The sequence below is a fragment of the Hemicordylus capensis genome, chromosome 4 (genome assembly GCF_027244095.1).
Source record: "Hemicordylus capensis ecotype Gifberg chromosome 4, rHemCap1.1.pri, whole genome shotgun sequence".
Classification (NCBI taxonomy): domain Eukaryota; kingdom Metazoa; phylum Chordata; class Lepidosauria; order Squamata; family Cordylidae; genus Hemicordylus; species Hemicordylus capensis.
The window spans coordinates 252296045-252323858 of NC_069660.1; the positions used below are offsets into that span (position 1 = coordinate 252296045).

General features: G+C 44.2%; 1 protein-coding gene across 1 annotated transcript in view; it reads right to left on the reverse strand.

Moving 5' to 3' along the window:
• The window catches only part of GAREM1 (GRB2 associated regulator of MAPK1 subtype 1), a 134026-nt gene extending 106722 nt beyond the window's left edge, over positions 1–27304 (reverse strand). Inside the window, exon 1 of the mRNA XM_053249192.1 lies at positions 26806–27304. Coding sequence (XP_053105167.1) covers positions 26806–26926 — 121 coding nt within the window. The 5' untranslated portion in view covers positions 26927–27304. The remainder of the gene's footprint in view (positions 1–26805) is intronic.
• Positions 27305–27814: the final 510 nt, after the last annotated feature.

Below are 27814 nucleotides of genomic sequence, written 5' to 3' on the forward strand. Positions count from 1 at the left end.
ATGAGGGATTCCCAGATGTTGTTGACTACAACTCCCATAATCCCCAAGCAAAGGTTAATGCATCTGGGATGCTGGGAGTTGTAGTCAACAACATCTGGGAATCCCTGTTAGAGGGAACACTGGTTGTGGAGGGAACAGCAAGTATGCTCCACAATGCTCACTTTCTCCCCAGTCGTTTCTCTTCCAGCTTCCAAGCCCCTTGGCTGAACATGAAAAGGCACGCATCTAGCCTTTTTTCTTGGCCCGCCAGCTCATTCCTTGCTACTCACCTCTAGAACCCTCCATGGGGCTTGCTTTCTCATTCAGAGCATGCATGCGCCCTGTATCTCCTTCAGGGCACACACACACCCTCATTTCCAGGAAGCTCCTGGCCCCAACAGCAGCTGAGGGGTTCAGGAGCTGCCTGTCAAAAGCAAGCAGGGAGAAAGTGAGCCCCATGGAGAGCAGCAGCAGGGAATGGCTCAGCCACCCCCCCCCCCGACAAAAAGGCCTCACAGGCCAGATGTGGCCCGCAAGCCGTATGTTGTGCAAGGCTGCTCTAGAAGCTTTGACTGTGCAAATGAGACTTCAGGAGATTACTAACATTTTAGGAGTATTGAGAAAGGCTTGATTTTATCCAAACAAAGAAAGGAAGAAAATGTGAAAGTAGAGAGAATCAGCTGCCTATGCTATGCTCTTTGTCCCTTTCAACCATCTTAAAGTCAAGTTCTAATATTTTGAGCTCTCCAGACAGGATAACCACTTAACAGCAAGTGACTGGAGGTGGCTGCGGGGACACATGATTAACGTGCTTACAGAATATTAGCTGTGACCCAGTTAAGACACTGAACTAAAAAGAGAAATACAATTGCATATGGCCAAAGCTAGTGTATATTCTACTTTTTTTTAACAATACTGAACAGTGCAATTGAATACTACAATGGCAACCAAGATTGTATTTAAGGAAGCTGTATTACAAATCATTCCACCAACCTGAACAAGACAAAAGTGACCCAGGTGGTTTTTCCTCTCTACTTTTATTTGAAATGGCAGCCAGCCAGCTAGAAATTCTACACTGTAGTGGCAAATTTACTAAAGCACTGAAAGAATTCCTGTATTATTGTAACAGCACAGTAGTACATCACCATTTATACTCAGTTTGTTAGATGTCACAAGAGCCCTTTTCATCTAAACATTCATTTTAGCTTATAATCGTGACACCTACTGTGCTTCAGACACAAACACAAACCGAAGCCTTTTGCTAACAGCTGGAGCCCACATGCAAATGAAAACAGCATGATACAAGCCATTTCTACCCAAGGGCCAATCAATGTTAATTCTCCAATCAGCTCACCTACTTCCACAGTCATTGTCACAGATATCTTGTTTTATTTCCGACCTATGGCTCCTCTAGCCATTTTGCCTGCACATTAGGAGGCTTTCTTTAAAGCTTTATTTTTCAGTTACTTGAAAGCAACAAGGCATCTCTCATAATTTTCATAATTGAGCTTATACTTTAGAGAAAATAAAGAGTGCTGGACTAGGACCGGGGAGACCCAAGTTCAAATCCCCATTCAGCCATGATACTTGCTGGGTGACTCTGAGCCAGTCACTTCTCTCTCAGCCTAACCTACTTCACAGGGTTGTTGTAAGGAGAAACTCAAGTATGTAGTACACCGCTCTGGGCTCCTTGGAGGAAGAGCTGGATATAAATGTAGAAATAAAATAAATAAATAAATATTTTCTTGTCCATCAACATGATTTAGCTGCCAGGGGCAACTTCAGAACAGAACACACAATACTGTAGACAAACATGTGGTGTCACTAATAGCACACCTAAAAGGTAAAGTGTGCCGTTGAGTTGGCGTCGACTCCGGGTGACCACAGAGCCCTGTGTTTTTTCTTTGGTAGAATACAGGAGGGGTTTACCATTGCCATCTCCCAGACAGTATGAGATGATGCCTTTCAGCATCTTCCTATATCGCTGCTGCCTGATAGAGGAGTTTCCTATAGTCTGAAAGGGAGCCACTGCCACTCAGTGTAGACCAGGGTTTCTTAACCTTTGGTCCCCCGATACTGTGGGACTACAACTCCCATTACCCCCAGCCATGGCCTTTGTGGCTGGGGATGATGAGCACTGTAACCCAACAACATCTGGGGACCCAAGGTTACGAAGCCCTGGAGTAGACAATACTGAACAGGATGGACCAATGGTCTGAGTCAGTATAAGGTAGCTTCCGATGTGGCACCTTAAAGACTAATGTATTGTGGCAAAAGTCACAATCTGTTACGTCTTTAAGATACCACAAACCTTTTCATGCTTGCTATAACGAACTAATATGGCTACCATTCCAGCACATAACTAGAAGCTAAATGTAATTTACTCAGACGCCAGTCCCACTTCTAAAGAAGAATGCTTAAGGGCCAAGCAACACATTACAACCAGCATGTCTGAACTTGGTGTGCCTGCTTTCCCCCACTTCCTAAATACTATTCATGGCCTCACAGTTTTAACGATTAAACCCTGATCTCAATCCAGTTCAGGTCTTCCATGGCTGCTATTTGCCCCAAGAGGAAAGTTGCCACTGATGGTTAACGACTGCCCTGGAGGGAAGCTGCTAACAGGAGGCAGGGGGATGATGACCCTGATCAGGCCCATTTAAGGGGCAAAGTGATCCCTTTCCGCACCACAATACCAATCCAGATGCCCCTATTATTTCCCTGCTTTTTTTTAACAGGGTTTGTTAAAACAGGGTTTTAGTAATCCACAGCTATTTTTAACTTCAATTGCGGTTTTAAACTGTTTTAATTTGTCTAATGTTTGTTGTAAACTGCCCAGATACATGAGTTTGGGGCAGTATACAAATATACCAACTAACTATATATTTAGCTTTTTAAAAATCAACATACCGAGGCCAGTGATGTGCTTGATGTAATAGTAACTTGACTCCAAAACTCAGTACATCCCAAAATAGTATCCCTACACCCATAGGGTTGACTGGAAGTATTGGAGAAATCAGTAGGATAGCAATAACAAATTATGCTTCCCCAGGGTCCTTCAAATTATATTTTGGGTCTATATGGCCCTGTTCTTTATTTATCTGCTCATTCCTAGACAGATAACAAGAATAGCAGAAAGCCCAGAAGGTCTGTCAGTATGGATAACCTGCAAGTATGCTGGATTCAAAGGCAGTAAAAGTTATAGATCCAAGAAGATCTGCTTTACTATGCTTCCTCAGTGGAGGGGAGGGGGACTATGTGCATATTTATAGAGTCTTCCTCAACATTGCTGGCCATCACACTCCTACTTACAACTAATCTACCCCATTCTCCTCTCCTCATACAGACTATTATCTTTTATAGGGTTTATGCACCTCCTTCCAGGGAGGAAGGAAGGCCACATCCACTTCTTAAACCACAAGTACCTGAATCAGCCCCTAGCTCACCCCATAGAAATATTTTCCTCTTGGTAAATATAATTCACAAGGTCCTGAGAAATACTGGATTTACAAGAACTGAACAAACTAGATGCAGAGGCAAGTAATCCATGTTTTCCCTTACAAATTAAAGTTATCATACAATAGGAAAGATTGAGAACAGAGAGAAGAAGCCATTTTGGTAAAGGAATAAGCAACTTTCATCACTATGGCCACCGTATGTTTTATACATAAGATAAGTTATGGACTGGCTCACATGTAACTCGTGAAGAGGATGGGGATGCACTGAGAGCACGCGTGCCTTGAAGTCACTGAAGGGCATCCTTCAATCATGTGTAGAGTCTGTTCATCCAAATGGCCCCTAAACATGCACTCCAGAACCCAGAGGGCATTAGGACGCCCTTCAGAGGCATCAGGGAATGCATGTCTTTGCCCTCTTCACATTTTTGGCCAGGTGCTTGAACAAACTGCCCCTATGTCAATAGATGCAGCTTGCTGCAGGGGAGAGAGACTGCACCTGCCCAAATCCTCTTGTTTACACAGTTACTGACAAGAGGATTTTGGCAGGTGCAGTCTCTCTCCTCTGCAGCAAGCTGCATCTATTGACATAGAGGCAGTTTGTTCAAGCACCTGGCCAAAAATGCGAAGCGGGTGAGAACGTGCATTCTCTGATATTGGGCAGCAGTGATATAGGAAGATGCTGAAAGGTATAATCTCATACTGTGTGGGAGAAGGCAATAGTAAACCCCTCCTGTATTCTACTAAAGAAAACCACAGGGCTCTGTGGGCACCAGGAGTCGAAATCGAACTGACGGCACCCTTTACCTTTACACAGGCTATTGAAATACAGGGCCTCTAGTGTTGATGTGCTTGGTCATTCCAGTTGTAGTGAGAAGGAGGTAGGCACCAATAGGTGGGAATATACATAATTTTCTGCTCCTTTCCCCAAGTAATCTGATTAGAACTAGTTATGGGTAAACCTCCCTTGGCACTTTAAGCAAGTTATGGTGGAGAAGCAGAGAATTTCTTGTTTTCTCTGCCTCCCAAAGCAATTCAGGGAGGCAGAAAAGGCTAGAAATCCTTTGCTTTCAGGCAGGAAGGTATGCTCTTGATCATGCAACTCATGAGTCTTCCCTATTATCAAAATGCAGGCTTCCCCTCCACCCTTTTTTGCTTGACACAAGGTGAGCTGGCTAGTACATTTCAAGACAGACCAGACTAAAAGAATCCTATGCTTGGTTTCAAATGGGATGAATGTTTCTAAGTTTCCACAGTTGTGGATTTGTCATGAGTAGGAATAAGGAGCTTATTAGTCAAATATACTATTTTGAGATAAGACACAAGTCAGTTTGTTTGTTTACAATATGAATAGATGATTATTTTAAAATGTTTTGCAGTTTGGTTGGGTAAAGGGAAGACGTCTAAGGTAATTAATGATGTAACAGATGGAAAGAAACTCCCTCTTTTTGTTAAGCTGAACTAATTAGGACAGCCTGACAGAGGGTTCATCTGATTTGTCTAGAGCCCAAAAGGAAAATGAGAGCAGAGGGAACTTGACATCAAGATTAAAAAGTTTTCCTCCCTTAATTTGCACTTCAGGGTGAACGGACCTCTTGAGCAAAAGTTCAGACAAGGTCCAAAGACAGATCAAGAACAGCATAAGAATTACACAAAAATTTCAGGCACAATTTGTAGGGGGGAAATGGAAGTTCCCAGATAGCAAAGCACAACCAGTTTGGTGAGAAAGCGCAAAGCAAGAGGTCTTGAGACAGTTCTTTAGTATTGAAGAACTACAAGGATTTATTGAAAGAAAAGATTACAAACGAATGTGAAAAAGCTTGCAGCTTAATTTCAGCTGTAGCTCATGGCTGAAGAGAGAGACCAAAACAAACAGCCATCTCTGGAGAGACAAAATGGAGACTAACACTGGAAGAACAAAAAGGGGACGAGTCCAGCACTTTGATCCATGACCTTAACGCCACCCCCAGTGGTCACTATGAGACATTGCAGCTGAGAACTGATGCTGCCAGGCTCCAACACAATTAACGTCTTTAAAACTGTCTTACAGAGCAGTAGTGTAATGTTCCACTAAAGAATACCATAAATGAGCTACCATTCTATCCTGAATCAGATTGCAAATATATCTTTTTCTCAATATCTTTTGAGCATGCCATGTCAGACATCACACAGGATCAAGATTTTTGTGTCTATCTCTATAACTTCTCTGAACACTTGATTTAAAATAAATAGTGAGCCCTTTCACATTATCAGTGAAAACGGCTTGAGGGCAGGCGATGGGGAAGGCTGCTCAAACTTATGTTCCCCGCAGATGATTCCTCCATTCTTCCTGGGTGTGCTGATCACATGCCCAAATGATTGCTGGCTGTCCCTGGCAGCATGGAGGTTTGGAGGCTAGAACGCATTGTTCTGGCCCCTGGAACTTGCACAATGCACCGCACATTGTGGGGATCCCCACTGCGACGGGGGGGGGCACCCATCTGTGTTGCATTACCAGCTAAAAGCAGCCAGTGCTGCACATGATTACAAAAATGGGGCAAACAGAGCGCTTGCTTCCTGAACCCTGTTTAAGCAGCAGATTCTGCAGGCAGGTTTGCTGCCGAAGCACCGCCAGGATCAGGTGCGATCCTCGTGGTTCTTACAAGCAGACAAGACTGAGCTTCACTTCCTGAGCCTGGCCTTGGCTGCACGGAAGAACATCCTCACTATCTTATTTGACAGTAGTTTTAAGTAGTTTACTTGCTCTTGAATAAATTGTACCTCAATGTGTAAAATTTTAAAATTGCTTTTAAAAGTCTGTTCCCTATTTCTTTAAAAGCATTTTGAAGAAATTCTCATTTGATGTGTTTTGAAATACACCAAATGAGAAGGTTGTGCTTTGAAGAGAAGTACATTTCATTACCCCCCACCCCCCAGTCCTGCTATGCTGCTTCATCATGGTGGTGGTGGGATGAGCAAGGTACGCCGGAAGGTATACTCCCAGTAGTGTCACCCAAAGCGCAAAGCTCATCCCAGCTGCCCAGCTAAAGCAAGCAGCCACCTATATTGGGCAGCAGCAAATTAGGAAGGTGCTGGAGGCGGACGATCACTTCAGTGACAACAACAAAGGCATCATTTCATACTGCGCAGGAGAAGGCAATGGTAAACCATTCCTGTCTTTTACCAAGAAAACCACATGGATAGACAAATTGGAATGATTGTTGATGTAGTGCTGGATGATGGGCCCCTCAGGTTGGATGGTACTCAACATGCTACTGAGGAAGAGCTGAGGATCTCTCAGAGTACTGATGGTGTTTATGACACAGTTAGACTAAAGCCTTTTGGACATCTAGCAGCTGATGTTGCCATGTGGGAAAAGAAAATACGAAGCTGCAAAGACAGAATTACAATGGGAATGTGGAACTTAAGAAGCATGAATATGGGAAAGCTCGACACAGTGAAAGATGAAATTAATCGACTACAGATTGACATCTTGGGCATCAGTGAATTAAAATGGACTGGGATGGGACACTTTCAGTCAGAAAATCATACCGTTTACTACTCAGGACACTAAAACCATAAGAAGGAATGGTGTTGCTTTCATAGTCAGGAAGGCTACAGCAATGACAGTACTTCGGTACAATGCAGTCAATGACCGACTAATATCAATTAGATTTCGTAGACAACCCTTTAACATGACAGTTCTTCAAGTCTATGCCCCAACAACTGATGCAGAAGAAGAGGAAGACGGGCCTTCTTGGTTGCTGCCCCAAGATTGTGGAATGCGCTCCCTGCTGAGATATGATCCTCCCCATCTCTGGCAATTTTCAAAAAACACCTGAAAACCCTTCTTTTCACCCAAGCTTTCTCGGCTTCCTAAATTGTGGGGTTTTTAATTTCTGGTTTATTTTAAAATTCAAAACCCGATTTCGGGGTTTTTAATTACTGTAATTGTTTCATTGTTGTTTTAAAATGTTTTTAAATTGTTAATTGTTGTATTGTTTTTTAATTTGTTTTAGCTCTTTACTGTTTTAGTGGTGTGTTTTAATTGTAAACTGCCCTGAGCCATTTTGGAAGGGCGATATACAAATCAAATCAAATCAAATCAAATCAAATCAAATCATAATAAATAAGTTGATGGGTTTTATGCTTAAGTTCAGTCTGAAATTGACAGAACACGCAAGCAAGATGTGATGCTGGTGGTTGGAGACTGGAATGCCAAAGTTGGAAAAGATAAGGAGGAAAACACAGTTGGCCTATACAGCCTAGGAGACAGAAACGAAGCAGGAGAATGACTTCTTAGTTTCTGCCAGGCCAATGATCTCTTCATTGCTAACACATTCTTAAAACAACCAAAGCGGAGCCTATACACATGGACATCACCAGATGGAGTACATAGAAATCAAATTGATTACATTATTGGTGCAACGAGGTGGAAGAGCTCAGTTATAAGAGCAAAGACATGGCCGGGGGCCGATTGTGGAACCGATCATGAACTGCTCATGTGCAATTTCCATGTCAAGCTAAAGCAGAAAAACAAAGCTATCCAGCTTCCACAATGTGATCTTGAGAATGTACCCACCATTTTTAAGGAGAACATCAGGAACTGCTTTGAAGTTCTGAACCTCATTTATAGGGAACCAGAGAAACTGTGGAATGAAATCAAAGAAGCTGTTAAGGATGAATGAAAAGAGAGACTGCCAAAGACCAAGAAACAGAAGAAAGCAAAATGTATGTCAGAACAGAAGGTGGAAATTGCCAAGAAGAGGAGAGAAGCCAAAGTCAAGAAAGAGAAAAACCTCAGGAAGGAACTTAATAGGGAATTTCATAAAGCTCTTAGAAGAGACAAGGAGCAATACTACAATGACATCTGTAAAGACCTTGAGGATGGAAATAGACACGGAAAAACAAGGCAAGTTTTCCAAAAGATCTCTGAACTCAGAGGGAGGTTCCAACCTCGAATTGGTATGTTAAGGGATGCCAAAGGACAGATAGTAACTGATTCAGAGATCAAACAGAGATGGAAGCAGTATACTGAAAATCTGTACAGCAGGGACGTCAACATCCAAGATACTCTAGAAGATATTCCCTGCTTGCAAGAACCTCTAGTATGGGAAGATGAAGTTAGATCAGCGCTCTGGTCATTACCAAGTCAGAAGGCTACAGGAATTGATGGAATAGCTACAGAAATATGGCAGGCAACAGAAGAAGAATCAGTCAAGCCTCTAACCAAACTATGCCAGCAAATTTGGAGAACAACACAGTGGCCAACAGATTGGAAGAGGTCAGTCTACATACCCATACCAAAGAAAGGAGACTTAACAGATTGCACAAACCATCGCACAATATCTTTAATTTCACATGCTAGCAAAATAATGCTCAGGATCATCCAAGGCAGATTAGAGCCCTAAGTGGAAAAGGAAATGCCAGATGTTCAAGCTGGTTTCAGAAAAGGCCAAGGAACAAGAGACATCATTGCTGATGCACACTGGATAATTGAGAAAGCCAAAGAATACCAAAAAGAAGTCAATATGTGCTTTATTGGCTACAGAAAAGCCTTTGATTGCATCAACCATGTCAAGTTGTGGAATATCCTTAGGAAAATGGGAGTCCCAGAACATCTCATTGTTCTCATGAGAAACCTATACACAGGACAGGAAGCCAAAGCCCAGACAGAACATGGTGAAACAGACTGGTTCCAGATCGGCAAAGTAGTAAGACAAGGCTGTATACTTTCTCCCTCTTCATTCAACTTATATGCTGAACATATATTGAGAGAAGCTGGAGTGGAAGAAGAAGAGCATGGTTTTAAAGTTGGAGGAAGAAACATCAATAACCTGTGCTATCCTGATGACACCTTTCTGATAGCTGAGAATGTGGATGATCTGCAAGCTCTAGGAATGAAAGTCAAGGAGCACAGTGAAAAAAAATGGGACTACAATTAAATGTCAAGAAGACTAAACTAATGAAAACGGGTACAGCAACGAGCCTCAGAAATGACAATGAAGACACTGAAATGGTAGATAGCTTCTGCCTTTTAGGATCAACCATCAACAGTCAAGGATCCAGCAGAAAAGAAATACGCCACAGACTAGCACTTGGTAGGGATGCAATGAAGGCCTTGGAAAGGATATTTAGATACCATGTTGTAACTTGGACAAAGAGTAGAATCCTTCGGACAATGGTTTTCCCCGTGACACTCTATGGATACGAAAGCCGGACTTTGAAGAATCAAGATAGAAAAAGCATTGATGCTTTTGAACTCTGGTGTTGGAGAAGACTTTTGAGGATACTATGGACAGCCAGGAAAACAAACGAATGGATCATAGAACAATCCAATCCAGAACTTTCACTTGAGGCACAAATGACCAGGTTTAAACTATCATACTTCAGACATATTATGAGAAGACCCAGCTCCCTTGAGAAGTCCATAATGCTGGGGAAAGTTGAAGGAAAGAGAAGAGGGGGATGGCCAGCAGCAAGGTGGATGGACTTGATTATGACAGCAATGAATGCATCACTGAGAGACCTTAAAGGCCAAATTGAAGACAGATCATCCTGGAGAGAATCTATCTTTGTGGTCGCTAAGAGTCAACACTGACTTGATAGCACTTAATCAATCAATCAATCAATCAATCAATCAATCAATCACATTTCATTGTGTACTTCCCATGTTCAGAAATATAACTTTCAAGATGCAGAGTCCCTGCATCGCTATTTTCTGGAAATCATCTTCTACACTATCGCACTGGTGTAAGTAACTGGGACATAACATTGTTATGAGACACAAGTTTTGGGCAGTATAGAAATATGTTAAACAAACAAACAGGCATTACAGCTTAGCAAAGGAGAATGTAGATGAAGGCATATGTGTTAGAAATCCAATTTTATTTATTGAACACTTGAATTCAAGATTCACTGACAATGTTTATTCTTGTATCTTGTTTGCACTTGTGTAACAGACATCTAGACCATATTAAGATTCCATCTATTCCAGCTGTTTCTGACAATGGCCAACCCGTTGCTTCTTGGTCACGGGTAGGCAACCTTGACAATTTATTATGGTTGGGGATGATGGGAGTTATAGTTCAACAACAGGTGGAGTACTAACATTGCCCACCCCTTTCTAAGTCTAGGAAGACCATAAAGGTTGTGCCATCAAGTCGGGGTCAATTCCTGGCAACCAAAGACCATAAACAAGGCATTAAGGCAATCCCCCTTTCCTGCTGTTGCCCACCAGCATACTGCCTCTGAAGTTAGAGGTTCCACTTTTAGCCATTATGGCTAGTAACCACAGATAAAGCCATCCTTCAGAACTTATTCAATCCCCCTATACAGCCATCTAAGCTAGTAGCCATCACCACACATGGTGGTAGTGAATTCCAAATTGACTGATGTGTGAAGAAGTGCTTTCTCCTGTCTCTCCAAACCTAATGCCCATCATTTTAATTGGGTGACTCATTCTAGTATTATTGGGGGTGGGGGGAGTATTGTCTATCCACTTTTTTCTACACCACACATAATTTTATAGATCTCTCCAACTTTGTAAGGGGCAGGGATCACCACACAAGTGTGGGGACAATTCCTGCCCTGCTCTGCAGTTCCAAGGTTGGGGAAAACGTTGTAGCTTGCCATATTTTCCAAAGAACATCCACCATGGCAAGCAAATAATGTGGAACCCTGCCCAAGGCTAATGAGTCAATGCCTGACAAAGGATCTGAATTCAAGATCTAACACTATTAACTAAAACCACCACTCCCCCAAGAATTTTAAGGCATCCTTTAGTGTCGCCTACTCCTGTATTCTGCCAAAGAAAACCACATGGCTCTGTGATCACCAGGAGTTGACACCGACTCGAGGGCACAACTTTACCTTATTCTCTCAAAGATACTCATTTTCCTGTTGGGTCACAATAGTCCAGCTCTGTTACTTATTCACTTAGGCTTTCCCTGAACAGAGCATACATGCTGGGAAACTATTTAGAGCCAATTGACAATTATTTCCATTAAGGGATGCTATTAACCTGATGCATTGTCTGGATATATATTCTAGAAAGACTGTCATAGTTCTATTACACAGAAGCAAGATCTGTGTAACAGTACTGTGTAAGGTTTATTTTACTGTGTTTGGATTAGAAAAGCAAGTGTTATATTAATTTCAGAATATAGTATTAGCACGTGGCCGTTTGTGCAAATTCTACAGTTCTAATGGGAAAAAATATGCAGCAGAACTAAAACAATATACAGGAAGGATTCTGCTTAATATATGAAGTACATACTGTAGTTGTCCTGACCCATGGCTCAGAGTTCACAAGATCTGGCAGATAACGGGTCATGACAGAAGCCTTAATCAGATGTTACCACGTACACACAAGCACAAAAGTGGTTCGGAAGTCACACCCTACATGTGACCTCACCTCCTTCACTGCACCGTTTACGGATACAGCAGCATTTGTCTGAAGAGGTGAATGCCATATCCATGTTGGCGAGCACTTCTGTGATTGTGATTCTGTGATCGCTCGCCATAACGGATACAGTGCTGGGCTCTTCTTTAAAAGAAGAATAAAATGGTAGCTTGTGGCAGAATTTCAGTATCTCTTTCCGCTTTTGTTTTCATACTGTATAATCAAATGCATGAAAGAAAGAGGTGGCTCAGGATCTCTTAATCTCAAAGGGGTTATCTTTTTAACAAAAGGCGGTATATAAATGCAAAAATAAATAAATAAATAAATAAATAAAAAGGCAGATGAAGAAATTAGTATTAACTAGCCGACCCCGCAAAGAGCATCTGTGCGGCGCTTTGGGGCCGGTTGTTTCCCCCTCCCTCTTCCTCCTGCCCCAGTCTCTCCTCTCTTCCCCTTCCCTCCGGCCCCATGCTCTCCAGCCCTCCTCCCCTCCCGTTCCTCCCCACACACAGAGCCGAGGCAGGCGGCCAAGAAGGGCCCCGCCGCCACCGTTTTTTCTCCCTCTCATCCGCCTGCTGCGGCGGCTTTTCTCTCCCACTCTCCACTGCCTTTCTCTCCCCCCGCCCACTGCCGCTTTTCTCTCCCTATTCCTCTGCCGGCCGGCTGGCCACCGCTGGCATTTTCTTCCCCCTCTCCTCCTCAGTCCTCACTTCGGAACTCTCGCAGCATGTCGCGAGAGTTCCGCTGCCAAATTCTCGGCACGCATGTCCCAAGTGAATTATTAGTATTAATTGTTTAGTGTTGGAGGCTGCCATACCTCCATATGGCAAGCTGTTGTGTTGTATTACTTCCCTAATCATTTATCCAACACTGAAACATTTAGTTAACAGGATCCAACATACAAGTCTAGACATTAGTGGACTGATCACAACAGACAGTAATACTGCCACATCTCAAGCTACAGCAAGTATTTTCTGTAGTTTGAAATCTTAGCCAAGATTTCTACAGTCTCCATGTTGTAAAATGTGCAAAATACACATTGTTTGCCTATGTCTGAATCTCTATCAAAACACCTTAGAATAAGGTTTTCAGACAGTTTAGTCCCAGTCTAAGCTTTCGGGGGGGGGGGGATATTGAAGGAAACAATCTGGCAATGAAAATGACAAGGATCCAGGTGAATGGAGGCTTCACCCCACTTCCCATTCATTTCTGTGATGCAAAAGAATTTTACATGAGGGAAATACAGTTTCTTCTGACATTTTTAGCAACAAACCATACTCCCGAAGAGGCAAGCTACTCTTTAAACCAAATATGCATTATTTGTAAAGTATCTTAATTAGATGCATGGTGTACAAAAATTAAACTAAAGACAGGTCCTGTCCACAGGCTGACAATCTGATGAGACTGAAAACAAAGATGGGGAAAAAGGAAATCAGACACACACGAGGAAGAGAACAATGTCTGGCTTCTCCGGATACTGGAGTTACTACTAAGAACACCTTTAAAATGGATGAGAGCAGGTGCATACCTGCTCCCCTACCGCTCGCTTCCACTTCCTGAAATGGTGCTGCACATGATTACAAAATGGTTGCTGATCCTGCAAATGGCTACTGCGCATGTGCGGAGGCCACATGCGTGCTGGCGTCGTGCGGGGGCAGCTGGGGGAGAGTGCTGCCAGTGCACCAAGATAACTGGGGGCTAGTGCTGCCGATTTAGGAAGTGGCAGCAAGTGGGGTGGGAGGAGCAGGTACGCACCTGCTCTCCTTCATTTTAAAGGTGCAGGGGATGTATTACGAATTGCCTTTGAACCACGCTTCATGCACATCCCTACTTTTTTGCTGGATTCCTTTAATAGTACTTGTACCTCTAGAGCACAATTCCACTAAGAACTGGTGATTCACTGCATTACATGATAAAAGAACTGATCTCTCTCCAAAGCAGCAACTGTCTCCCCTGACAGATCTTACAAAAGGCAGTTTAACCAGAGGTCACAACTCATGGCTCCTGCCTTACAACAATCTACTTGTCACAGTCTTTCTGCATCTCAAGGACAACAGAGTTTTCTTTGTTTTAGAGCAGTCCCGAATGATACTTGTATTGCCAAGAGGGGAAAATAAATTTTACTCCAATTCTCTTTTCATCCCTAAAAACCAACTTCACAAGAACTAAGGGGAACTATCAAAACCAATCTAAACCACAATTGTGCAAGTCAGACTAGAATGGTGGTATTGACACTCTAACAGGCAATTTACATTTAAGTACCAAAAGCAATTGCTGGCAAGCTAGCTTTAAAGACAGAAAGGACCAATGATCTAGAGCAGGCCTGCTTAATGTAAGCCCCACAGCTGCTTTTGGACTACAAATCCCACAATCCCCAGCCACAGTGGCCAATAGCCAGGGATTATGGGAGTTGAAGGCCAACATCTGCAGGAGGACCAAGGTTGAGCAGCTCTGATCTAGAGAAACAAGATTCTCTGCCATTGACTGTACAGTTTTTGTCTGTCCACCAGAAAATTCAGCAAACTATGCCAGTCCAAAATGTTGCTGCTATGAGGGGAAAATGACAGAAAGCTGGGCAAGTGGCAGAAATATTCCAAATTCTGTCAGATGCAGTTCTGTACCTTTGAGCACCCAACATAAAGCCTGCTGCCAATTAACAGGTAGTGCATAGTGTGCAGTCAACATACAATATTTTGCCAACTTATAACTGACTATGTTCTACAATTATTACAGCATGGCCATGAATCCCATTTGGGTCATTTAATTTAACTTCCCCTTAGCTAAGCTTGTTAAGACAAGGCATTTCATTATTCTTCACATTCTTGGCAGCTGCAAATGGCCTGTGTTATCTCAAGATAGCGTGAGCCAACTGTTTTCAACTGTCACCTTTCAATTCGGAGTGCACTTTGCCCCATAACAGTGGAGAAAGGAACATTGGTCTTACCTGTGAAGGGTTCTTTTTCCCTATAGCTGGAGCTCATCAGTATGGGATCAGTCACTGAGCATGCTCGAAACAGGCCAGAAATAAATGAATGGAAGTTCCTCTCACCAGAGGGTGCCATCCCCGGTTCCGGGACTGAAGCAAAGAGTGGTGACGCAGGTTGAGACCTTGCTAGAATAAAATCAGACTCACAGACGAACGTGTCAAGAAACTCTCCAACAAGAGAGAAAAAACAGGAAAGGTAGATAGAGAGACAGAGAGAGAAGTCAGGAATCTAAGACTATAACCCTAGAAGCTGCCTCCGCCCAAAAACGACCTAGCCCCTCCAACTATATACAAAGGACAAGAGAAAAGACTCCCAGACAAAACATCCGGGAGGGCCTGATGAGCTTCAGCTACAGGGAAAAAGAAGCCTTCACAGGTAAGACCAATGTTCCTTTTCCCCCTGTACTGGAGCTCATTAGTATGGGACATGCCCAAGCAGTATACCCAAGTATACTCAAGCAGTATACCTGGGTGGGAGAGGATGTTTCAGACAACCTGTTGTAATACCCTATGGCCAAAGCTCGCCTGAGATGAGGCAAAAGAGGGAATCTTGTAGTGACAGATAAACAGTGTGGCTGAGCTCCACATTGCTGCCCTAGAAATATCAGACAGCGGGGCCTAGGTAGAGAAGGCCACAGACATTGCAGCACTACGGGTGGAGTGGGCCATAATCCCTGCCAGGAGAACCAAGTTCTGAGACTCATATGCGAGCCTAATACATGCTCTAATCCAGGCCTCCAATGAAGTTTTTGATGTCTTCTGACCTAGATTATGAGACTGAAAGGAAATAAATAGAGCATCCGACAACCTGGTATCTTTAGTGCTTCAGATGTAGAATCATAAGGCACGGCAGACGTCCAGATTACACCAGAGCTTTTCCTTGTGATGTGAGAGGTTGGGAAAGAAGGAAGGTAAGATGACATCCTGGGAGGGAAGGAACACTGTTTTAATCTTCGGCAGAAAGGTCGGATCCAAATGCAGAATTGGATCAGGCTGAAAAATACACAGCTCCTTGCACACCGAGAAGGCCGCCAGCTCCGAAACCCTGCGGGCCAATGTGATGGCCACCAGAAAAAGTGTCTTATATGAGAGAATCTTCAGGGGGATGGAGCTCAGGGGCTCGAAAGGTGGCGATGTAAGGGTGTTCAGAACTTTGTTGAGGTTCCATGAGGGGAAACAAGGCACCAGAGGAGGAGCCAAATTAGAAGCCCCCTTGAGGAAGCAAGAGATATGGGGGTGTTAGGATTGTGTCTCAGGATTCGAAATATCCAGAACCGAAGCCAAGGCAGAGACCTGTCTTTTCAAAGTGGAAGGCTTTAAACGTAACTCCAGACCAGACCAGACCAGACCAGACCTCAGGAATTTCTGCAGAAATGGGATTGATGCTATTCCTACAGGCCCACCTGGAGAAGGCCACCCAGGTGGCTTGGTAGATGCATTGGGTAGCCGGGAGGCGAGAAGCTAAGATGGTATCCAGAACCTGCTGTGAGTATCCTTTACTGCCTAGCTTGAGGAGCTCAATCTCCAGGCACAAAGTTGGGGTCTGGATGAGATATGGGCCCTTGTGACAGGCGGTCCGGGTGAAGCGGGAGATGCCATGGAGGACAGACTGACAGGTTGACCAGGTCCGCAAACCACGCCCGTCGTGGCCAGTGGGGGGAGATGAGTATAATCTCCACTCTCTCTAGCAGCAGTTTCTTGATGACCTTTGGAAGAATAGGTGTTTGGGGCAGGGGGGGTAAGCATAAAGCAGCCCCGGGGGCCATGGAGATGTGAGAGCATCCGTGGCTTCCACTTGCTGGGACAGAAACCTTGAGACAAACCATGGTACTTGGGCATTGAGAGGAGACGCAAAGAGGTCCACAAAAGGAGTGCCCAGGCACTTGGAGATCTGACAAAAATCCTGAGGATGCAGTCTCCATTGCGATGGGTCCACCGACTGACGGCTTAGCCAGTCTGCCTGTAGGTTGTCTACTCCATTGAAGTGTTCCGCGGTTATGGACCGGAGATGCCTTTCGGCCCAGTCAAAGAGGAGGTCGGATTCCCTCATCAGACCCTTGAAACGAGTGCCCCCCTGGAGGTTGATTTGGACTTTGGTGGTGGTATTGTCCATCTGAACAAGGACATGCTTGCCCTGGACTAATGCCTGAAAATGTAGAAGGGCTAGTCTGGCTGCCCTTAGCTCTAGTCGATTGATGTTCCAGTTCTTTTCCGATGCGGATCAGAGCCCCTGTGCTGGAAGGTCCTCGCAGATTGCCCCCCAGCCTGTGAAGCTGGCATCCGTCATAATCCTCTGTGGTTCTGTGAACGGCAAACCCTTCTCCAGTGCCTGGGAGAGCCACCAGAGGAAGGAGTTCTTGACCCGATTCAAGAGGGGTACTGGCTGGTGAGACACAGACATAATGTGGATCTGTTTCTCATACCCCACAACTCCTTCTGTGCTACCCCGCTCCAGGCGAGCAGAGAAACATCTTATATTGACCAAGGCGATCCAACATCTTCAGATTTGGGTGATCGAGCCCGTTCCTTGGATGCAAAGATGTTCAGGCATTTACTCACTTCTATTCCTGGTACCCAAGACGGATTGGTCCTGGAGGGCGGTCCTAAACCCCAAATGCCTCAACGTTCATCAAGAAGAGAAAGTTCAGGATGGAGTCTCTGTGATCCATCAAGCAGGCAGTCCTTTCAAATGACTTCCTCGCATCAGTGGAACTCTCAGAGGCGTACCTGCATATTCTTATTCTCCCGGAGCACAGAAAATTCCTCTGCTTCTCCTACAACGACCTCCATTTTCAGTACCGGGCCCTCCCGTTTGGCCTAGCATCGGCCCAATGGGTGTTCACAAAGATTGTGGTGGCCATCACAGCCCACCTCTACCTACAGGGGGTGTGCATCTATCCGTGTCTAGACAACCTGCTAATCAGGGCCTCTTCCTTCTCAGTAGCTCAAGAACACATGCAACTCATGCTAAAATGTCTCCGGGACCATGGCTTCATTGTGAATCTGCACAAGAGTCATCTACTCTCCTCATAGTTGCTGCAACATTTAGGAGCCGTGTTTCACACAATTCCTACCGAACGGAGGGACAAGATTACATCCGCCATCTCTCTGCTTCTTTGAGCCACGTCAGCAGACCTGATGCTGCTAGCCCAGATTCTGGGTCTGATGATCACCACCATGAAATGTACTCCCTGGGCCAGGTGGCATTCTTGGCCCCTTCAATGGTTTCTTCTACCGTTCCAGGATGCCATTATGTCTGTGTCTCACCAGCCAGTACCCCTCTTGAATCGGGTCAAGAACTCCTTCCTCTGGTGGCTCTCCCCGGCACTTGTAGTGATAAACAGTGTGGCTGAGCATGGGCAAGCTCCATAATGGAGGCAGCATGTCCAGCAGTAGCAGACATGAAAACGAAAGAACAATAACATATAAAGTACCAAAAAGCCAATCAGCCGAATTTAGAAATAAAAAACAGTTTTGGAGGGTGGAAAAATAATAAAACTAGCCTAAGGCAAGCTCCTTCCCGCCCTTGCACACTTTAAAGAAGAAAAAACAAGGCAGGGAAAGAGAATTTCCAAGAAACAAAAAATTAGTTCCAGCAGAGCAAACACTCTCAGTGTGTGAGCCTTGAGCAGACAGGACCAGAACTGGGGATGGCGCCCTCTGGCAAGAGGAACTTTCGTTCAATTATTTCCGCCCTGTCTCGAGTATGCTCAGTGACTAATCCCATACTGATGAGCTCCAGCACAGGGGGAAAAGGTACTATAGCCTTGTCCCGATCAGACACATCAAGCCTCTCCCACAATTTTGCCAGATCTCTGCTTCCACACCTCTGTAGGCCATAAATTCTTCTGTCACAGCTCAGAAATAGTGCAGACATGCATATATGCACAATTTCAAGTGTGGCTACTGCATGTGTATATAGCAATGCCCATGTGTGTGAAAATATGGCTGCTGGGGCCAGCGCTACTGAGAACAACAGTTGTGAGGGAACAAGAATGGCACTGGGGCAAGACTATCTAATGTTTATTACATCCCCTGTGATTCTAGCCCAGGGGTGGGCAAACCTGGTGCTCCAGGTGTTGCTGAACTACAACTGCCATCATCCCTAGCCACATTGTGGCTAGGAATGATGGGAGTTGTAGTTCAACACCACCTGGAGGGCCGTTTTATCACCCCTGGGCTAGAATCTCACCCCTGTTTGCCCACCCCTGTTGTTGCCTATAGTGGCTGCGACCATACTCAGGGGAAGGACCCTTTCGGGGGCTGAAAGGTGGGATATAAATCTGAGTTCGTGACAAACATTGAGAAGACGCCACAAGAACTGCTCCAAGTTACCAGAGATACTACAGAGTTCAAATCTGCTACGTTAGAGCCATGGGGAACGATTTCAAACAAATCAATAAAAATGAATTGGCTGCTTAAAATAAAAGGAAGCACATCAGGAGGCAAAAAGCTAACATGGGTTTACAACATTAGATGAAGACTTACAGTAGTAATTACATCTCTGAAGGACTGCACTGAGGCAGGAGGAAGGATTTCAGCCGTTCTAGCCATTCTGAGTGGCAAGAAGAGAAAGAAAGTATATTCAAAGATAACAAGCCACCTTCAGCCCCACAGCTTCTGGAAGTAAAGGAGGTAGGTTTCTTATAATCTTTTGTATTGTGTGTGTTTTGCCACATCGTTTAATTTCTAGGCTGGCTCAAAATGCACTGTGTCCCTTGTAGATATCTTAATGAGAGAATGGAAACTCCTTTTTCAATCTTAATTGCTGTGAGAATTAGCCAACACAACAAGGAGATCCTCACAGCTCCCCGAGCTACCACATGTGCTTAGCCAGCAAAAACACTTTAAAAAGCCAAGCTGGTAAGTGTGACATAATCTTCCTTTCCCAAGACCTAACCTGCACAGTGCTTGTTAAGAAAATAATGTTGCTCTTATTAGGCTGTGGCTCTTTCCATACACTCATCCATCATAGCCCTGAAAGGGACTGATGCACTAGTGTGTTTCTCAGTTCTTATGCAAGACATCAGCATGTTTGCATATCTATTCTGTCAAATTACCTCTCTCTTTCGAGACAACAGTATATCTAGGGAAAATAAAGAGCACTGTAATAATTCCTTTTGACTGTGAGATTCAGGGTCACACACACAAGATAGGCCTCCTACTTAGCATTTCCATATAGGAAAAAGCATGCAAACTGCATGTAGAGTGAATGATGCATGCAATGTCATACAACCATCTATGTTGCTCACATCCATGCACAGCTGCATAGTTGCAATCGGTTACTGTTGCTTATTGAACAGGTACTAAACAAGCACAGTAAACAAGGTGTTTGTGCACTGAACACAGTTCTACTTGGAAGTGCTTTCCCTTCATGTCCGGAGAGGCCCATAGAGGCATTCTCACTCCCCCATTCCCCAAATCTCATATTTTGTAAGCCTGCTATTCTATCATGCAAACCATCTGTAATTTGCTTAGTTATTGTTCATTTTAACTACAGTTTCCACAACATTCCCTCACAGGAATGGCTCTCACATGGTTTTTAAAATACCTTCATGCATTTTAATCAAGGACTTTCTGAATTCCTAAAGTCATCCAGCTCAGTTGCAGTGAGGTCCTAGTAAACACCCAGAACTATAATAATTTTACTGCACAAACAAATTGAAATCGGCCTTCAGAATATTATTAAAATTTATATTCTGCATCATGTAGTTTTCCTTACAGTGGAATTCCAACTTGGGGTGCATTTTAGTAGTCTGATTACTCCCCCTACTCCACTAGAATGTTTTGAGGATTTTCAACTTGTGGCAGGGAAGAGAGAAAGAGGGAATGTACAATTCTGCTCAGAGCAATGGTCATATTTAATCATCTGTTGGCTTCACAAATTGCAAAAGACAAAGCAAAAGCAAAAGACAATTGAAAAAAAGATACTGACAGCAAGCAAAGCCTCATTTGCTAACCCTGTTATAGCCTAAAACAAAGACTTGACATAGAATTTGAAATTTAACTTATACGGAAAACATCTTCTGCAAATTTGCCTTACACAGATGTCCACACAAAAAATTAGGGATGTGCACAAATCACGTTTTTAGATGTGATTCGGAGCACATCCTCTGCTCCTTTAAAATGGAGGAGAGCAGGTGCGGTGCGTACATGCTCATCTGCCACCACTTCCTGAATCGGTGGCACTCTCCCTCAGCTGCCTCAGCACATGCATGGCAGCCAAGTGCATGCCAACATCATGTGGGGGCAGCTGGAGGAGAGCGCCTCCAGCACTTGAAGATAGCTGGGAGGAGCACCATTGATTCAAGAAGTGGCGGATGAGCAGGTATGCACCTGCTCTCCTCCATTTTAAATGGACAGGGGGATGTGTTCCAAAACACATCTCGAAATGCTATTTGTACACATCCCTAAAAAAAAACCTTGAACATGTAACAAAGTTGAAGGTCTGGCATCAGGTCCAACCAAGAACACTTTATGCATGCAACACTCCACAAAACAGTAGTACTGAAAACAGCCAAGTGACTTATAGTTAAGGTATCAGATACAGCTGGCATAGCATAGTGGCTACAAGAAAAAGCCAGGGACTAAATCTCATCTAGTTCCTGAATACACAAGATGGCCGCAGACAAGCTACTCAGAAGTTTCTGTCCCCTATTTATAAGGGGAAGCAATAATACTGACCTAGCTTACAAGATGTTGTGACTGAAAATGGATGAGGAACACTTTGAGAACTAAGGAAAATAACTATAAACTAGCTGGTCCTGTTCAAACATCTGCGCCCTAGTTCTCCGTCTCTCATCCCTCTTCGGACAATCTGGCTCAGCCAGTCTCCCCACCAACACCACTCACTCAGCCAGTACACCCAGCCCCAACCAGAGTGGCACTGGCAGCCTAAGTGGGCTCCTACCACCAGCTTCCGTCATGTAGACCTGCCAAGTCTCCTTGCAAGGACACCTGATTAGGATGGGAGAGAGCGCCAAGGGCCGACCTTCATCGACCCACCAAGTCTTCTCGTGAGGAGAACAGCCAAGCCGGAGCTTCCCTTCTGGCCTACACGGATGGCCCTCAGTGTGCTCTTCTGCCCTGGCTTGGCTGTCCTCCTCACAAGGAGACTCGGTGGGTCAATGGAGGCCGCTGCTCAATGTCTCTTCTTCTTTCTTTGCTGCACCGCCTCCTCCTCCTTGACCCTCCCTCCTTGGCAGCAGCTGCCCCTCCACCCACTGCTCAGCCCTACTCCATGCCTTCTCTCTCCTCTGGACAACTCTCTCTCACAACTCTCACGAGATGTACTGTGCACCACGGGATTTGCTACATACGCCCTTCGCTTTTTATAGAGATGCTAAGCAGAAGGCCCATACTTACTATCCATACTTTACCCAGCAACTCAGTAGGAATGGTAAATGCACTAAGGACTTATAGCCAGGTATCCACAGAAGATAGACTGTACTTGCCTTCAGAAGCAATTGCACCTTGTTTAAAACATAACCTCAGAATCTTTTCTATATCTTTACACGCTATTGTTCATTTAACACGTGAAGTGCAATTCTATGCATGGTTACTCAGATGGCCCAGTGACAGACATCCAGTCACTCCTGAGTAATCCTACTGAAATTAAGTAATCCTTTAGACTACTCCCCGAGAAGTCCTGTCCAGTAAGTTATTCTGGATGTCAGCCACTGTGTTCAATGGGACTTACTCCCATATAAGAGTGAACAAGATTGCAGCCTTAGGCTCAGATCCTTTGCACACCTACTTGGAAGCCCCACACTTCTGAGTAACCATGCACAGGATTGTGCTGTTAATAACTTAACAGTGAATTCAAAAAATAGACTGAAGTATATAACTTTTTAAGCCACCCTACCTAATGGCACAGCAGAGAAATGACTTGACTACCAAGCCAGAGGTTGCCAGTTCGAATCCCCGCTGGTATGTTTCCCAGACATATGGATATGGGAAACACCTCTATCGGGCAGCAGTAATACAGGAAGATGCTAAAAGGCAACATCTCATACTGCACAGGAGATGACAATGGTAAACCCCTCTTGTATTCTACCAAAGACAACCATAGAGTTCTGTGGTCACTGACTCGACGGCGCACTTAGCTTTACTTTACCTGGGACTAGGATACATCCAGTCCACCTGCTCCTGTCTGAATCTGCCTGAGAACTTCAATCTTCCTTCCCCCACGTTCCCCTGCCATCAGAAGCACAGAGATGGGAACAAAAGATATTTGTAAAGCACGTGGTTGGGCCTGGCTGCCATAGCTAGCACCCAGGCTATGGAATACCCTCTCAAAAAGGGTACCATAAGACTATAAAACTGTCTTATTCCAGCTTGCTTTTTATTAGATCTGCCTTCTTGTGCTAATTGACTTAAACTGTTCTTTTATGTGTTTCATGACTATGATTCATTTATTTCTTATTCCTGTAACTTATATTACTGCTTTAATTACAATTCTGTTGTTAAAAGGTGAGATATAAAATATAATGCATATAAATATAATACACTGATTTAGGGCATATTTTTCTACTGTTGCATTTTTTGGCTGAATAATTTCAATTTTTAAAAAGTTTCATAAATAGTACCATAATGAATGTACAGTATATCATTCAGTAAATGGGGCAGTTTCAATACTGTAATTAATTCTTCAGGTGTCTCCCTCGGAAGCACATCTCAAGCACAGCTCTTTGGACTTCTTAAAAATCTCTTCAATTCCCCCCTTAAAGTTTCAACAGTGAAAGGGAAGTGTATGCTATTGAGTTGCCATATCAAAGTGAGTTGCCATATCAAATTTACAAGTACTCCAATAAATACTTTACATATAAGGCTTTTAATTAATATGATGATGAATATCACATTTTAGTTCAAATATTTTTGAACTTTAAAAAAAAGACATTTCAGCATGTAAAATTAATATTTACTTCTTTAGCTTTGTTAATGTTAAATCAGATCAACTATCAGCATTAACAAAATTTCCAGTATAGATTTTTTATGGAAACTCCACATCACTGAGTTATATAAAAGGGTTATCTAGTAACTATTCAGACTGAAAGGGGGGGAAATCTGGATTAAGGAGAAGAGAGGAAAAAGCCCAAGTCATTAGCAGTAGCAGCAACTAAATTCTAGCCAACACCAATAAAAGCCTGACATAAATTGTTGCTAAAGTTCATTTCTCTGATAAAGACTCACAAAAGCATTGTGTAGGGTTAAGTGCAGTACTCTGAGATGATGATGTTTATTATTATTATTATTAATTCGATTTCTATACCGCCCTTCCAAAAATGGCTCAGGGCGGTTTACACAGAGAAATAATAAATAAACAAGATGGCTCCCTGTCCCCAAACGGCTCACATTCTTTAAAAAAACACAAGATAGACACCAGCAACAGTCACTGGAGGTACTGTGCTGGGGGTGGATAGTGCCAGTTACTCTCCCCCTGCTAAATAAAGAGAATCACCACAGTAAAAGGTGCCTCTTTGCCCAGTTAGAAGGGAATTTCATTTACAAACAAGTTAAGTGTTTAATATTAGTGGTTTTTATGTATAGTTATAGATTTTCTTATTTTAAGTGTTTTGGTATTCTGTGATCCAGTGCTTTTGCACCTGTTTTGTATTTTGTTATGGGTTTGTGACTGTTTAATAAACTTGACTTGGCTACTGAGCAGTGTTCCCTCTAAGGCATGCACATTTGTGCGCACTCACAAGTTTTTTTATGTCTGCTCAGTTAATTTTAGATCCCGCTCAGGAAGGCCCCACTCTGAATGCATGTGCGCGCACACTGCCTTGATACTGCTGCCCAGAACAAAATTCATTCCACACACAGAGAAATTTTTTTTAGAGAGAACACTGCTACCGAGGACTGCAACTTCACTTTCTTTTGAAAAGCCAACCTTGGACATCTCTTAGTTTCCCCCACCTCCACACCAGTGCAGTGGGCCAATTTTATTTACTATCCTTGTCAATTGTCTGCTTAGAGAACAGCAGTGTGGTGAAAAGTATCCTGAGAATCTTTCAGGATTAGGAGATAACAGGGCACCCAGTTGCAAACTGAATGGTCAGAGAGTGGAGAGAGGTGGATGCTAACAGACAAGATAAGATGCAAGGAGGACCAGATGAAGACTTGCACAAGGGCTGCCCTGTAGTCAAGAGGAAATGTATGTATCCAAAAGGTAGTAAAAGCTCAAGGTTCAAACATTAGGAAGAAACTGTGAAGAGATTACAGGAAATTATAGGAAGCAGACAACAAGGGCAACAGACCTAGTGGGTAATCTCCCCGCTCAGTTACCCAAATCATCCTCTTGCTTGCTCATCCTCTGAAAGGGGAAGAGAAATACATGAACAAGTATATCTGCACTCTCCATGTGAAGAGAGGGAAAGCAGATGGTAACCTGACAGATGGTAGCTGCCTACTAGAAACGTATCACTAATCAATCCTTTTGTGCCCTCCTTATAGCAGAACATTACATAACTTGGCTATCTGTTTTAATTCAAAGTTATTTAGTAATGCACACTCATCTGTATAGGAAAGTCAACTTCAGCCAGTGGTACACTTTGGGGTGGGGGTGGGAGAATCAAGGCAGAATGCCCATATGAAGTGTGCAATCTCCGGTTTAATTAATTTCTGGTTTAATCAGTCAGGAAGACATTGATAGATCAGGATGAACAGGTGATCCAGGGTTGGAACCATTATCTATTTAATATTTAAAGAGGCATAAATATTGCATCATAGCTGTCATTCTCCTGCATTACATAAGTAAACAATGCAACGTTTCTTGGGGGGGCAGAGAGTATGCAAATAATCCAATCCCTTTGTCTATTTTAATCAAGAATGTTTCCTTAATGTTAGTCATTTTCAAAGAGTTCAAATCATATTCAGTTTACACTTGGCACAGGAGATTGATGCACTTCATGTATGATAAAAACAATAAAGTTGCTCTTTTCTGGGGGGTGTCCATTCTTTAGCAAAATACTTAACAAAAAACTACACACTTTAAAAAAGCTTTTGGCTAGCCTTCCAAAGTTAAATATAGCGTGTCAGAATAGGCTGAAGATCTAGCATGTTATTTTGGCAGAGCTGCATTTTCTTCACACAGTAATGTAACTCCTATTTATATAGTACTTTTCTATCCATTTTCTATATTTGTATACATTTCTACACCAGCAAAAACAAGAGACTTTATTATGTTGATTTCCTCCATCCTCATGCCTGCCACTATTAATAAGCCATTTATGGGACAAAAAGTTAAGAGCTAGTGAATTTAAAGATCTGAATCTTGAGATTGGAGTCCAATACTTCATGAAGTAGACTGGATCACAATCCAAAACAATATGTGCTGAAATCCATTTATTTCAATAGGCTTAAGCATACTGGACTCTGTATTGGATTGTGGCCACTGGGGACTACGATCCTCATTGCTTTGAATGGAACTTTCTTCGATTTGAATTGCTTGGGATCACACCTTGCTTGGGTAGTATTTTAAACCACTTGATTGATTGTGAGTGTGTATATAAATAAACGGGTTTAAAAGCTGCATTTGGCAACACTATATCTACGTCTAGCTAGACAGAGGAGGGTGTCATTCCAGTGTAGCCCCCCGGCTGCACCAGCCTACTGGCAAACTCCCATGCCCACCAATTTCAACCCCCCGCATGTCTCCATTCAGATCAAATCCCGGGCATTCGCCTCCTTTATGGCCCATTCATATTTTGGTCACGTGCCCCCTTTCCCCAATGGGCTCTTCTCCCCAGAAGGACTCGCGGCACGGGGCTGGAATTTGGCCAGCAGCAGCACGCAAATCGAGAGGAGGGGAGGCAGGCAGCTCTGGCGGCGACTTGCTAAGTCGGTCACTCGGGGAGAAGAGCCATCCCCGCCGGCGGCCGCCTCCGCCGCCGCAGCAGCTGCCACGCTGAAACTCGTCTGGCGGCTCAGCTTTCCCCCCTCTTAAGTCTGGCCAATTGCACGCGGCTGCTGCGGCTCCCACTTCGCCCTCCACTACTCACCGCCGTCCAGCCTGACGACCTGGGGCAAGCGGTAAGTGCTGACCAGCAGGTCCAACGGGACGGACACGGAGCTCCACTTCACATCCTTGAGACTAGAGCCCGGCGAGGGGCCCGCATCCATCTTCCCGCCCTTCTCCGGGTTTGGGGAGTGGGAGCCCAGCTGTAGCGACGGCTTGGCGGTCCCTTGCGGGGCTGCCCGAACGGAGCGCGCCTTCTTCAGCCTCTGCTCTGGTTGCTGCCGCCTCCCCGGGCCATGGTGGGCTTCGCCTAAAGGCAAGGTGACTCGTCACCAACTGCTGCTCGGCCAACTCCCCAGGAGCGGCGTCGGCGTGGGCTGCAAAGGCGGCTGCTGCTGCTCCTGGCTCTTCTGCTCGCAGCTCCAGCTGGCCCACGAAACGCCATCCCAGCGCGGACTGACTAATCAACAAGGTGCGAGAGACGCCTGCGCAGCTCGCGCTCCTCCTCCCTCTCTCCACTCCCATGGAAAAGGCGACGCCGGCGCTCCCTCCTTCTCTAATGAAAGGGGAGAGGGGGAAAGAATATCTGGCATGTTATTAGGAAGCTTCTGCAAACTCTGTCCCTCTCACGCCCCCCTCCGGTCATCCAAGCAACCCGCAGCCGGGTAGCGGCGGCGGCGACTGCGATTTTTGACACTCAGTTCAGTGAAATCACTGGAACTTTTATTTCTAAGTAAAATCGGAAGTTTTAAGCGTGTACTTGGAAAAAATAAGTCTAGTCGGAATCGATGGGATTTAGCTAGAGCAAAAGTGGTTAGGGTCAAGCTGTGACTGGACACGGGTTGCCAGAACGATATTTTAATGGGTGTATTCTTAAAGCTTGTTTAAGTGCCACTGAACTCAGAAAGTCTTCTGTGAAATTAAACGCAGGATCGGGTTGCTTAGCTGTTTGTGTTTTTGGTGGAGTTCCGTGGAACCTAAGGCTGGCACTCTCATAGGTGTCAAAAGGCCAAGGGGACATCTTCCAGCATATTCTTCTTATTGCCACATTG